This window comes from Sugiyamaella lignohabitans, chromosome B (assembly GCF_001640025.1).
Source record: "Sugiyamaella lignohabitans strain CBS 10342 chromosome B, complete sequence".
NCBI classification, from domain to species: domain Eukaryota; kingdom Fungi; phylum Ascomycota; class Dipodascomycetes; order Dipodascales; family Trichomonascaceae; genus Sugiyamaella; species Sugiyamaella lignohabitans.
In genome coordinates, this window is record NC_031674.1 from 2,535,250 (window position 1) to 2,549,271 (window position 14,022).

At 49.0% G+C, this 14,022-nt stretch overlaps 5 protein-coding genes across 5 annotated transcripts; 3 read left to right on the forward strand and 2 right to left on the reverse strand.

The window, feature by feature from the left end:
• Window positions 1-1,344: 1,344 nt before the first annotated feature.
• On the forward strand, window positions 1,345-2,139 carry TMA23 (Tma23p; the record flags this gene model as incomplete). The annotated part of the gene is made up of 1 exon (XM_018879784.1): window positions 1,345-2,139. One exon carries the CDS (start codon window positions 1,345-1,347, stop codon window positions 2,137-2,139), a length of 795 nt encoding a protein of 264 aa, XP_018737666.1.
• A 1,860-nt stretch (window positions 2,140-3,999) lies between these two features.
• Window positions 4,000-6,243, forward strand: SUP35 (translation termination factor GTPase eRF3; the record flags this gene model as incomplete). The annotated part of the gene is made up of 1 exon (XM_018879785.1): window positions 4,000-6,243. The coding sequence occupies one exon, from the start codon at window positions 4,000-4,002 to the stop codon at window positions 6,241-6,243; it is 2,244 nt and encodes a 747-aa protein (XP_018737667.1).
• Window positions 6,244-6,699: 456 nt separating this feature from the next.
• On the reverse strand, window positions 6,700-7,296 carry RHO1 (Rho family GTPase RHO1; the record flags this gene model as incomplete). The annotated part of the gene is made up of 1 exon (XM_018879786.1): window positions 6,700-7,296. One exon carries the CDS (start codon window positions 7,294-7,296, stop codon window positions 6,700-6,702), a length of 597 nt encoding a protein of 198 aa, XP_018737668.1.
• Window positions 7,297-10,436: 3,140 nt separating this feature from the next.
• On the forward strand, window positions 10,437-12,311 carry SLM2 (Slm2p; the record flags this gene model as incomplete). Its single annotated transcript, XM_018879787.1, has 1 exon — window positions 10,437-12,311. The coding sequence occupies one exon, from the start codon at window positions 10,437-10,439 to the stop codon at window positions 12,309-12,311; it is 1,875 nt and encodes a 624-aa protein (XP_018737669.1).
• A 193-nt stretch (window positions 12,312-12,504) lies between these two features.
• Window positions 12,505-13,839, reverse strand: AWJ20_2817 (uncharacterized protein; the record flags this gene model as incomplete). Its single annotated transcript, XM_018879788.1, has 1 exon — window positions 12,505-13,839. One exon carries the CDS (start codon window positions 13,837-13,839, stop codon window positions 12,505-12,507), a length of 1,335 nt encoding a protein of 444 aa, XP_018737670.1.
• Between the last annotated feature and the right edge of the window lie 183 nt (window positions 13,840-14,022).

Genomic DNA, 14,022 nt, shown 5'->3' on the forward strand with positions numbered 1-14,022 from the left:
TTTGGGACTTACTTCGACTTCAGGCCTGCGAATATCGTGGACACAACTGTGCTGTCCAGCGTCGTTGACGCCGACATGTCTGGGTTGTTAGATCTCTTACTTCAATTAGTACTTGTGGGTTGTCGGCCAGTTGCCTCCGGCGGCCGGGCTCCGCCCGGACCCGTAGTGCTCGCTTCGCGAGCTGCTGAGACGCCCTGCGTCCTGTTCAGTGTTTAGTCAAGAGAGCTCGTTCTTACTTTACTGTGTTGTGTGTGCAGTTCTGAGCTCCAAATATACTGCTATACCTTGTGAAATGCTTCAGGAGTTAGTTTTATGCTTCAAATTACAGCACCAGGGGGATAAATAGTGCCCGGCATGGACCCTAGCCAGCCAGTGGCATTCATATATTCACCCTGTATAAGACCGTTTTCCAGATTTTCCCTGAATTTGTCCACTTACCAGTCTTCAATGTGTTTCTAGAGATACAAAATACCGATATTCAGTTAGTACAATCAATTTTCTGGAGGAATTGCCTCCTCTTCTCTATCGCTTTCTTGATAAGCGATGAATCTCGAACACAACATGGTTCACATGATGCTGAGATGCAGTTTGGGTTAAGCGCGCTCGCAGCGGCTACTGCCGTCACGTGATGTTTATATCCATGTTTGTGTTAAAACTGTCGATAAATCTTGATTTAATCTTATTTTCCGGATGGACTTTTTTATTAACAATGTCTGTGTATCAAGGGACACAGCGGATTAACTTTGGTCTCAAATAATGACCGTAGAACGAAGAGATGACAAGCCCAACCGAGGCTCATGGTCATATCACTACCTTCCTGTAGTCGACAATAAAAAAGTCTCATTTCAAGAACACTGTAGTCCTGTACTTACTTTACACTATACTCGGTATCCTACAAATTTTATAGTTGTTCCTTTTCTTTACCTTAATGCTTATTATTTGCACAATTGATACCCGCTTCTCACCCTGATATGTATGAGTGGTTAATATATATGCATTGTACACTCAACACATAATACCAAGATACTATAAAATATACTGATACCCTCTAATGTAGAGCCAATAAATTCAAAGTTTAACACTTATACTTGATCATCTAATAATTAAAAAGTGTTAAAGTGTTCTGGAAAGTGAGATCCCAACAACAACTTGTCTAGATAGGAAACACAGTAGCTGCACGATAAGCGGTAGAAACTGCGATCATCACTGCAGGGCCTGGAAAGAATTTTTTTGTTTTTGAGCCGCACTCGAAAATAAATTACCACTATACATACTGAGGTAGCTGATATCGACACTTGATATACGCCTTAACTGTATCGATATTTCAGATAAAAAAAAGCAGATATGGATTCAGCGAGCTATCTGCAGTCTTTCGGCTGGTCTCATGGCCAGCCTCTCCAGAAAGGTGGTTTGAGAAAGCCCATTCTTGTCAAGCATAAGAAAGACACCAAGGGCCTCGGTCATACAGCAGGAGACCAGGAAGCCTGGTGGGAGAGGATGTTTGATGGCCAGCTCAAGGGTCTTGATGTCAGCACCAGTGGATCTAGTAAAGACGGTGGCGTGACTTTCAAACAGAACGAGATCAAAGTTTCTGCTGTCAGCCAAAATGTATCCCCCCTGTATCGCATGTTCGTCCGAGGTGGAGTGCTAGAGGGCAGTATACCTCCAGAGGGTCTATCGAGTTCCAGCAAAAAGAACCAGAATTTAAAAGATGAAAAGAAGGAGTCCGACAAAAGTATTAAAGACAAATCAAACAAAAAGAAGAGCAAAAGCAAGAGCAGCAGTGATTCCAACAGCAACAGCAGTAGCAAGTCAAAGAGCAGTAAACGAAAGAGAGATACTGATAGCGACGACAGTGAAACACAAGAAAACGACAACAAAGCCAGCTATGACGATAAAAAGAAGTCCAGGAGAGACAGCAAGGACAGTAAAAAGAGCAAGTCGAGCAAAAGCAGCTCTGGTTCTAGCATGCCAGCATCCAAAACCAGCAAATCTGACGGCAGCAGCAAATCCAAAAAAGCTCGCAAGTCTAAACCCAGCTCGACATCCTCGTCTTCATCCCCCACACCCTCCCCCGAAGAAGACTGGATGCGCCAGCTCATCCGCACCCACGCCGACGCTCAAACGGTCTCTGCATAGCTACACCCCTCTGGCATCACACCAGTCTTTAATTTATTATATTTGCATCTATCTTTGTGGCCTGGCCACATGCCTCCGGCGGCCGGGCTCCGCCCGGACCTGGTTGTGCTCGCTTCGCGAGCGGCGTGGACCCTGCAGCGGACCCTGCGTCAAGCCCTGTCCTCTGTGTATGCCCACACCAACTAAGCAATCCCCCCAACACCTCTCTCCCACCCGCTCGCAAAGCGAGTACAACCAGGTCCGGGCGGAGCCCGGGCCGCCGGAGTGTTGAAATATGATCGATCAGCCTTGTATAAAAGTTACAGTAAGTCCCACCCTGAGCATAGAACATTGATAGTAAACTTTAAGGTTCTCACCTGCAATACTATTAGTGGCTCGTATTGATTGCGAAGATATAAATATGCAGGAAATGTGTCTAGTAGTAATTTCTAATAAGTTGAGTACTATATCAAGCAATTCTGCTATAAGAAAGATTACTGAATAACAACCTCAAATTGTTCACTAAGTCTATTCTTTTATCGATCCTGCAATGCCCCCTCCCCCTGAGACGCGGCTGTGCCGAGATCGTAAAGTGGTGAAGCAGGTCGTGGAGAGAGCATGTCGCTCGTCATTCACACAGCATGGAGCAACGGCAGCCGTGGCGGAAGCTGTTGTGGGTCAAACAACCATATCCGGACAATTTCGTGGATAAATCGTTTCTGTCGCAGTTGAAACGCAATTCCAACGTCCAACCGTACTCGTACTGGCGACTGATCTGCGATTCGTCAGTGATTCTGGTGCATCTGTGTTCAATAGCCATTTTTGTCATTGCATTTGTGGGTATTTATAATCGAGATTGGAACCCCGTGTGGTTTGCTGGTACCAGTGGACTCACCACAGTAGCAGGATTTATACTATGGGACCTACGGACTCATGTGGTTCATGACAGAGGCACCATTCTGAAAAGCTCACTGCTCATTCTATTCACAGTTCTGGCACTATCACCTGTCTTGAAATCACTCACTCAGTCCATTTCCTCAGACTCTATCTGGTCGATTGCCTGCTGGCTCTGTGTAGCCAACGTATGTCTATATGACTACTCGTACATCTCGCGAACTGGGTTCAAACTTATGCTCTCCACCAACCTAGCACTCTCTACAGCCATAGTCCTGGCATCACGACTCAACACATCACTATCAGTCTTCTGTTTTGTTCTTTACTCGATCCAGATTCTCGGAGTACTACCGACATTTGCTCAATGGGTGCGATCCTCGTCGGAAACCGCACACTGGGTCCTTCTGGGAGTGCTGCTGACCCTCACCGACGTCGGACTATACATCATTGGTGGGATCTGGGCGCTCCTAGTATGGATCGTGGTCCAGCTGACAGTCACCATCGTCATCCCAGGCTGGTTCCTGAGACTTCAAAAATACAAAAACGAGATCCAGGGTCCCTGGGACCCTGCCAAACCCATCGTCAAAACCAACCCCGCACCCCCGCCCTAAATCTCCCCCCATTTACCCCTTATTTATTCTCATACACTGCCCGAAGCCCTCCGCGAAGCGGAGCCACGGGGTCTGGGGCGGAGCCCCAGCCGCCGGAGGCACCACCGGCGTCCCCCCAAAAGCCTCCGGCGGCTGGGGCTCCGCCCCAGACCCTGTAGCTCCGCTTCGCGGAGAAGAAGACCCCCTGAGATCAGTGCGGGTTAGGGCATATGTTACCCGGCTGCGAGCGAGGCCATGAAAAAATTATGACTGCAGATGTATGTGGCTAGGCAGTAGCAGGATTGATTTGATTTAGTGTTAATACACCCGTGTGTTGAGTGCGATTGAGTAAGCTGTTAAGTGGATTTTCGAGATCGTTACACGCAGAACAGAGACAATGTCGGGATTTGATCAGGACAAGTTTGCCCAGGACTTCCAGGCCCGTGCCCAGGTGGGTGGAAATGGCCAGGCTCCCGGCCAGAACCAGAACCAGGGCCAAGGTCAAGGTCAAGGTCAGGGCCAGAACTTCCAGTATAGTTTCCAACCGGGTCAGAACTTCCAACCTGGTGGTCAGACTTTTACTCCTGGACAATATGGCCAGTATGGAGGCCAACAATATGGTCAATATGGCCAACAACAATATGGTCAATATGGTCAATATGGCCAGCAACAGGGCCAATATGGCCAATATGGACAACAGCAACAACAGTATGGCCAGTACGATAATACCTATAACCGCGGTGGTTATAACAACAGAGGAGGTTACAACAATTACAACCAATCGTACAACAATAACAATAACTACCAGCAAGAAGACAGTGGAAGTACTATGACTCTGGAAGAGTATCAGAACAAGAAGAGCAGCCTGCCTCCACCACCTGCCAGAAGCAGACCTTTAGCAGGAGGTGCTGCTGCCACTCCTTCTTCTTCTTCTTCTGGCTCTTCTATTATCACCGGTACCAACAAACCCAAGGTTTTGAAGCTTGGTGAGGAGAAGAAGCCTGAGGCTAAGCCCGCTGCTGCATCTACTCCAGCCAAGACTGAAGCCAAGACTGAAGCCAAGTCTGAGGTCAAGACTGAGACCAAGACTGAAGTCAAGTCTGAAGCCAAAACTGAAACCAAGACTGAAGCCAAGACCGACAGCAAGGCTTCTACTCCATCTATTACTCCTTCATCCACTCCTAAGCCAGAAGGCAAATCCAGTGCAGCAGCAGCTGCTGCAGCTGGTAAAAAGGCAGACTCACCAGCTCCATCTGCTAAAAGTGGAGAGAAACAAGATGCTGATACATTGACCAAACAACAGGAAGAAGAGCTCGACAAAGAGGTGCTTGCTGATTTGTTTGGATCTACTGGTGGTAAAGAGCATATGTCGATTATCTTCATGGGCCACGTCGATGCTGGTAAGTCCACTATGGGTGGTAACTTACTGTACTTGACTGGTGCTGTTGATAAGCGTACAGTTGAGAAGTACGAGCGCGAGGCCAAAGATGCTGGTCGTCAAGGTTGGTATCTGTCTTGGGTCATGGATACCAATAAGGAAGAGCGTGCCGAAGGTAAGACTGTCGAAGTTGGTAAGGCATTTTTCGAGACTGAAAAACGTAGATACACCATTTTAGACGCGCCCGGCCACAAGATGTATGTTTCCAGTATGATTGGAGGTGCTTCGCAAGCCGATGTGGGTATTCTGGTGATTTCCGCTAGAAAGGGTGAATATGAGACTGGTTTCGAAAAGGGCGGTCAGACTAGAGAGCACGCTGTTCTTGCCAAGACTCAAGGTATTAATAAGTTGCTGGTGGTGGTTAATAAGATGGACGACCCTACTGTGCAATGGAGTGGTGAGAGATATGAGGAGTGTACTAAGAAGCTGAGTGTGTTCCTCAAGGGCAGTGGATATAATAAGACCGAAGTCACTTTCATGCCAGTATCTGGATATACCGGAGCTGGTCTTAAAGAGCGAGTTCCCAAGGATCTGGCTCCTTGGTACGACGGACCCTCTCTTTTAGAGTACCTTGACGCCATCTCCATTGAGGATCGTAAATTAGGTGCTCCTTTCATGATGCCTGTTTCTGGTAAAGGTAAGGATCTCGGAACCATTGTCGAAGGTAAGGTCGAGTCTGGTAACGTTCGTAAGGGCGAGTCGTTGATTCTCATGCCTAATAAAACCCCTGTCGAGGTTTTGGCGGTATATAACGAGTCTGAAGCCGAGGTGCCTGCTGCTATTTCGGGTGACCAGACCCGTATTAAACTCAAGGGCATTGAAGAAGAGGATGTACAAGTGGGATACGTGCTGACGTCGGCTAAAAACCCCGTTCACACTGCCACTAAGTTCCAGGCCCAAATCGCCATTCTCGAGCACAAGTCCATTATCTCGACCGGTTACGGTTGTGTCATGCACGTCCACACTGCCATCGAGGAGGTGGTGCTGACCCAACTGCTCCACAAGCTAGAGAAGGGCACCGGCCGTAAGTCCAAGAAACCACCTGTGTTTGCCAAAAAGGGCATGATGGTCATTGTAGAGCTCGAGGCATCCGAACCCGTCTGTCTCGAACCCTTCAAGGACTACCCCCGTCTGGGCCGTTTCACCCTCCGTGACCAGGGCCAGACCGTCGCCATCGGCAAAATCACCAAAATCGTCGCCTAAGCGACCCTCCCCCCACCTCATATACGCAATCTATTAAATGTACCACCTTCTACGGGCCCCAGGTCCTGCCTCCGGCGGCTGGGGCTACGCCCCAGACCCCAGGCTCCTCTCGCTCCGCTCGAGTCGGGGTTCAGTGGAACCTGGATCTGGGGTCTGGGGTCCTTTCGATTCACGTCAAACGACGTTGTCAACGACACCCGAAAACCATCGAGCGAAGCGAGCCACGGGGTCTGGGGCAGCGCCCCAGCCGCCGGAGGCAGCAGGGCACCAAGCAAATGGAAATGTAATGTATAATAACAACAATGAAGACAACAAAGAAACAATAAAAATAAGGCTGAGGTCGGCAGAAGTGCGGTTAGTGGATGGGCGAGGAGGGCAAATTAAGTAGGATTTTTGTAAACAAAAAACATAAGCAAGCGAAAAACCACGAGATCAATATTCTAATTCTCCTATCGTTTACAATACAATACACTTCTTCTTACGTTGGGCCTTGTCCTTGACCATGAGGGCGGCTCGGGTGGCGTGCTCGAACACCTCGCGGACACCGGTCTGGTTCTTGGCCGAGCACTCGAGGTACTTGATGGCTCCGATCTTATCAGCGACGGCCTGACCCTCGGAAGAGGCCACAGGACGTTGCGACGAACGGCTAAGCTCCTCGATGGTACGAGGGTCGTCACGCAGGTCGACCTTACATCCGACGAGAATAATAGGGATTCCCTGGCAGAAGTGCAACACCTCGGCGATCCACTTCTCTTGGACGTTGTCAAGAGAGTCGGGCGAGTCAATGGCAAAACAGATGAGAATCACGTTGGAATCGGGGTAAGACAGAGGTCGAAGACGGTCATAGTCTTCTTGGCCAGCGGTATCCCACAGAGCCAGCTCGACCCGTCTTCCGTCAACCTCGACGTCGGAAACATAGTTCTCGAACACAGTAGGAACGTACACCTCGGGGAAAGTGCCCTTAGAGAATACAATCAGCAAACACGTCTTACCACAGGCACCATCACCGACAATGACGAGCTTACGTCTGAGTTCAGCTTGTTGGGAAACCATTGCGAATCTATGTCAAAAATATTCTGCTCTTCTGTTAGTAATCTAGACAGGGGGTGTCAATGTTGAGGTCGGAGGGGGGTGTGCCTCCGGCGGCTGGGGCTCCGCCCCAGACCCTGGTTGCTCCTCGAGCAAAGCTCGAGGAGGGCAGGGCGTATAGGGTGCCAGCTGAGTTGAAGGTTTGTTGACTTTGGTCCTGACACTGTGGATACTGTGACCCTGTCATGCGACATATTATGACCCATTATGTGGACGAGGAGGATGTGCCACCAGTAGCTCGATAGAACTACTGATTCCAAGACCAACGGACTGAAACGAACCAAACCAAATACTACTTGATATGTGTAGCTAGTGCTCACGGTCTTGGCACAAACTGTTTGTATGGGTCATGATTCTGGCGCGACATAACAACACCCGACTCATCATCCCATGATTCGCCTACTTACTATGAATAAAGTATGAAAAGTGTCTTGTTGTGGTTCAATCTATCTCCAATCAACGGGTCTAGAACTGAATCTTGGACTATCACCAAAGTAGAATCAAAATCAAAAGTCAAAAATCAAAAATTTCAAAACAGAATCCAACCAAACGAAAGAAAAAAGACAATATTAACTGCTTAGTCTCTCACTGTTTTTTTTCTCTATTTTTCTGTTTTTCTGCTGTTCTTTTTTTCCTGTTGATGGTCTATCTATCGAGAGTCTACAGGAGAATCAATAGAATTTACTAAATCAATGGAAAGAAAAAGTATCTGTGTTAGACTGGTCAAAGTATCAAGTCAGAAAAATTTCGTGTTGATACTGATATGTGTATGTTTATGTGTGTATGTTATGAGTGTGTGTGTGTCTGTCAGTCGGCAGTAAGTAGTTAGTTAGAAGTTGATGGATGTAAAAAATCACTGCCGCTTGTAAACAGGACGACGGACGGGGACGTCCTCTGCAATGCTTGCAGCCAGCCCGCAGGCTCAGCCTGCCTTCTGGTCTGCTGCTGCTCTCCTGCCTGGTCAACTGCCCTTCTACCTTTTTCTGCTGCCGGCCTACGTTTCTAATGCCTCTGTCCTGCGGGCCGAATGCTTGTTCTGCGGCCCGTCCTGATCGCTCTCCTGCTGCCCCAGTGAGTCGCTGCATTGCCCTCGGATGCCGCTTCCTGGCGCGTCCTCCATGCCCCTATGTTTAGCTCTGTTTTAGGGGTTCTGTTGGCGGTTCTGGCCGCTGATAGCCCCAAACGCACCAATACCACCGCCCGACCGCCCGGCCGCCGCCCGCGTCGCCCCTAACGGGCATTATTAGCCCCCCAACTGCCCTGCAGTGTCTGCATATGATACCTATCTCTCTGCTGGTGTCCCTAGTGCAGTTGGGAGTTGAGAGTTGGGAGTTGGCGTCGGCTGCTGGAACCGCTCTTGGGAGTTGGAGTTGAGAGTTTGAGTTGGGAGTCGGAGTTGGGACTTCGCTTCAGACCCGCGCGACCCCTGTCACCCCCTACTGCAGCAAAACACTCCAAAACACCCCCTGTCCATCCGCTTCACACATACTACGGCCCTTCCCCAGTCACCGCTGGTCTCTTATCTATCACAGCACCCCCTGCCTCCTGCACTCTTACTCACGTACTTACAGGGTTCGGACTGCCTCCGGCGGCTGGGGCTCCGCCCCAGACCCTGGTTGTGCTCGCTTCGCGAGCGGCTGGGACCGAGTGGTTGGCTGACTGGGACGGGTGGGTTTTTGGTTACTGGCGGTATTGTTTTCAGTTTTTATCGGTTTATCGTCGAGGTCGGGCGAGATAGGGTCAATGGTCGATGTCGGAACCCGGCTGTCTCGTGCCTCCCGGAACTCGACTCGTCCGTCCGTTACCCCTGACCGCACCGCGTCTTCAAATCTTCAAACCTAAACCCGTTCGGTGCTCCTCCTGTTTAGTCCTGTTGCTCGAACGGCCTCCTGCTTCGCTCCTGCCACGGCTATGGGCCACAGGGCTATAATAACTCCCTACAGCCGTCGAGCGGCTGTTGGCCACCGGCATTCCCTTCAACCAGCATCATCCGTCAGACTTCAAACCATAATCACAAAAAAACCTGCTCATCCTCTTTCTCTCACACTCAGTTCATACCACGTCCCCACAGCTCATCCCATCCCTTTTCCCACTCTTCCGTCACCCCCACGGCCCGACTCGAGCGCAGCGAGAGGAGCCACGGGGTCTGGGGCGGAGCCCCAGCCGCCGGAGGCAGCGTCAGACTGTGGCCGTGTGGATTGTAAGGGGGTCAGGCCCATTTGGCACGAGAAATGGTAGTTTTCGTTCTTTTATGGGCTCAAAATTGGGGTTGGTATGCCCCTGATTTGGGAGCATGCAACTGAAATACCCCAGAAAACTCAGAAACACCCTCACCACACAAACCAACTGCCCTCCCACGTGCAGTCACACCGCACGCCCCGACTCGAGCGAAGCGAGAGGAGCCACGGGGTCTGGGGCGGAGCCCCAGCCGCCGGAGGCATCAGCCCCTCCCCTTCACCACTACCCCTGAGTTTCACGTCGATCTGTTTATATGCAGAGAGAGGGGTCGATGCGACAGTTGGTGCAAGGATGGGCGGTCATGTGGTAATGAGAGGCTATGATTGCGACTGACCAGTCAAGCGACCATCGCGATGGCGGGTTGTGGTAAAAATGGCCCAAAAAAGGCCGGGCGGGCCGATTTCAGCTTAGCTGGTTAGCCACACTTGTCTGGCGTTCGGCGCACGTCATTAGGCAGCCTTGTTGGAAACTCTATTGGCTTTGTAGTGGTACAGTTGCTGCGATGGGTCCTGTAGATTGCTGCCGCAGAAGCAAGTATGGAATGTAGTGATCTGCGGGGTGTTGCCCAATGGACATTAAAGTTGCATTGTGTAAGATGGAGTAAGGAGTCCAGAGGGGGGGGATTTGGCAGGTTGGCCTCTCTATAAATATGTCATGTGTTGCTGATTTATAGTTTGCCGCACTATTTATTGGATTTTCGTGGCTTTTCATCATCGATAATTGACTTTTTTGATTGTGTATTTATTAAATTAAACAATTGGACTGGACAATTGGTTACTGAATTTGAATTTGGAATATAGTCATAAGATATAGTTTTTTTTTCGGAGATTTTTTTTGGAAAAGAGTAAGAAAAGAAGCACATTAAAATGTCGTCAATTCCTGATACTACGACTGGCCACGGTGTTGGTGGCGTGACTGGAGGATCAAGATCCACTTCTGCGGCCACTTCGGGCGTTAAAGAAGATGCTCTTGCTAATATTCTTCCCGATCCTACTAATATCCTTCTCAAGAGATTAGAGAATTGGAACCATACGGTTAGTCTACTGACCGATTTTGTGGAAGCTCACTTGTCGACTCAAAAGTCGATCAGTTCTGGTTTGGAGAAAACCAAAAAGGCTATTTCCGAGGCTCCCAGATTCGATTTTGTATCAGGTCCGGGATCTCCTACAGGATCTGGCCAGACTGCCTCAAGTGCAACGGCTGGAATCGACTCGACACTTCCTTCTGCTGCTTCTGGAGCTTTGGCCGCTGGTGCCGGTTCGGGTACTTCCGGATCTGCTGGAGTTGGCAGTAGTACTGGTGGTTCTGCTGCCGGTGCAGGATCTACTCCTAGTCAACCCACAGGTATTGCTGAAGCATTCCAGGAATTGCGCAGCCAGACTGAACTGCTCATCAACAAGTCTTATGAAGCCGAACAACAACTGCGATCGGCTGTTCTGCCTCAATTGGAGACTCTAAAGGGCGATATTGAGAAGCACTATAAGGGATTCAAGGGTCCTGGTTTGAAGGGCCAGAAAGAAGTACAGATTGCCAAGCAGACGACTCAAAAGTATGTTGAGAGTCTTGGCCAGCATGTAGCGTCTTTCGGTGCCCCTGCTAGTATTTCTGCTAGTTCAAAGTCTGATGCTTTACACGATCCATTTGTCGAGCACAGACTAGCGCTCAATTCTCTTCAAGACCAAGTCTCTAAAGAAAATAGCCAAGTAGATGCTATTGTCAGCGTTCAAAACAATTTCCAGTCTTTGGAGCGTCATATTATCCAGGTTCTGCAACAGGCAGCCTCGGTTATTGAGCAGATCTTGAAGTCGTACTCTACCACTAATATTGAAGGATATCAATTAATTGCTGAGAAGTTCAATAATATCCCAGCCGACCATGAATGGAACCAGTTTGTGTCTCGTAATAGCGAGAGTCTGATTCCTGCTAATGCCCCTAAGCGTAGTGTCGAAGGACTCACATTTACTAATATCGACCACAAGGCTACTGTGCCAGTAATTGAAGGTATCTTACAAATTAAGACAGGAAAGCTTCTCAAATCGTACTCGTCAGCTTACTTTGTGGTGACCCAGTCGAGATATTTGCACCAATTCAAGTCCCAGGATTATACCCAAGACCCCACCCCTGAATTGAGTTTATATCTTCCTGGAACTGTTGTTGGACACCCCACTTCCAGAGACTCTGGTAAATTCAAGTTTGAGATCGAGGGCAAGGCAGCATCCAAGGGTATTTCAACCAAGCACACTTTCACTTTGAAGACTACTACCTACGATGAGCTGATTGCCTGGCACACTGCCATTGCCAAAGCCGCTGGAACCTTCGGTGGCATTGACGGTGGAGACGTTAGTTCACCCACCTCTCCAGTTGCAGCATCTGTTGGTTCACCAGCCTCTAGTACTGCACCTCTGGCAGCTACTGGTGGTGCCGGAGTAGGTGCTGGACTTGGCGAGTCGGCTGCTCAAGGAGGTCAAGCTGCTGGTATTGGAGCTCAAGGAGCTCAAGGAGCCCATGCCGGTGGTTTACAAGCTGATAATGGTGGAGTTAGTGGCACTCACGGGGGAGCCCAACCTGCTAGCGCTGGCTATGACGTGACGTCAAACCAGGCCCATGTTACCACAGCGCCAGCTACTGCTGACCCAGCACTTGCTGCTGCCAATGCTGCGACTGCTGCCCAAGATCCTGCTCCTGCCTACTCGGCTGAACACGGTCTTGCCTCTGATGTCGAGCGTGTGCACATTGGTTAGTCAACCAACTCTACTTATTAAATTATTATTCTCCATCGAACACGTCCCTACCAATTCGTCAATTTGTTATTTAAAATTTAATATAGCTAATGTTTGTTCAATTTTTTATTCCTTTAGCCCCGAGCTTCGACTCGAGCACAGCGAGAGGAGCCACGGGGTCTGGGGCAGAGCCCCAGCCGCCGGAGGCAGACCCTCAAAGAGCCAATTTGCTCATTTCCTGTGCGAGCGTGTCCTTGTTGTCAGTCAGTCTGCCTGATTTGAACCTCCACATGGCATAGCCGATTTTGGACGCACCGATGGTGGTGGTTTTATTGACCATGAGTTCTGCCATGAGCCGGCTATAAAGAGAGCCGTGGATTTCGCCCATTACTTCGGGCGGTACTGACACCACGTCCTGGATATCTTTATCCAGGGCTTTTAATATGGCTGATTCAAGCAACTTTTTATCGATCTTTCGCTGCTCGACGGTTGTTTTGATATCGTCCAGAACCAAACTAGCAATAGTGTCATTATCCTTAAACGTGTCATCCAGCTCTCCCTTGTAGTCGTAATACAGCTTGTCAGTAGAGGGAAGCTCATCGAGAAGAATTGGAACATCGCGAGCCACATAGAATTCCAGGTCTTGCAGGTATTCTTTGACTTTTGTCCCCGCAGGAGGTAGAGGCTTGTCGTGAAGTTTGCAATATTGTCGAATCATCAAAGAATATGCGTATGAGCGATACATGACAGTTATAGTCCAAGGGGCTGAGGAGTTCCTGGTTTTTGTCAAGACAGGTAAGAAAGACATGAATTTGCCAGTCTGATCGTATATATTAACAAACTCATGCATCGGATTCAGGAATGTGAACCCTTTTTCCATTTGCGACTCCCTATAAGTTGGGCTGGGTGTTCGCAGGGGTTTACCAGTCGCAAAACGCAACGTCCGTGTTGCTACTTCACGACAACTTTTCACATTAATGGCCCGATCCGGGATAATGAGCCTGTTGTCTTGATTGTAGTAGGGTCCATATCTGGGATACGATAGTACCTCGACATCGCCAGGATATATAAAAGTGTAGAAATCAGAATCATTAGTAAATATGATCTTCCTGTTGGAACTGGTGGAACTAGCAATGATAGAGACCAGAGCATCATCGGCCTCCTCAGCAGCAATTGACACATCGACATTGGGGTGCTTTTCTTTCAAAACAACATAGAGAATAGTAGACACGGCAAAGATATGTTTTTCTTTGCGATTATTAAACTGGCTTCGCCGTCTTCCAACCCTAGTCTCCAGTTTTTCCAGAGGCAAGGTTCCATCAAACACAATTTGAATTGATTTCGGTTTCAGCTTTTTGATATCTTCTAATAGACCAGTCGCATCCTGAATCAGTCTCTCAAAAGAGGCAATGGAGATACTATCCTGGGCATCGCCCATGATATGGGCCAAACTTGGGCCATCAATATATATTTCACTATCCCTGAAGAAATCATCGTCGATCTTGCGAGCATACCCTTGAACGTCGCGGGTCAGCCCCCAAATACCCATATTCTAGTCTTATCCAGTGAACTAGGTGGAATTGTCATGAGCTGGTGACAGTATGGGCATTTATAAGAAATGCTCACACTCACAGATCATGTTCTATGCACAAGGACCATGTACATCGACTGTGAGACTAGCGTCTCATGCACAAGGCTGTGTTCAGGAAGCTAGTCCGATTGTGCCTCCGGC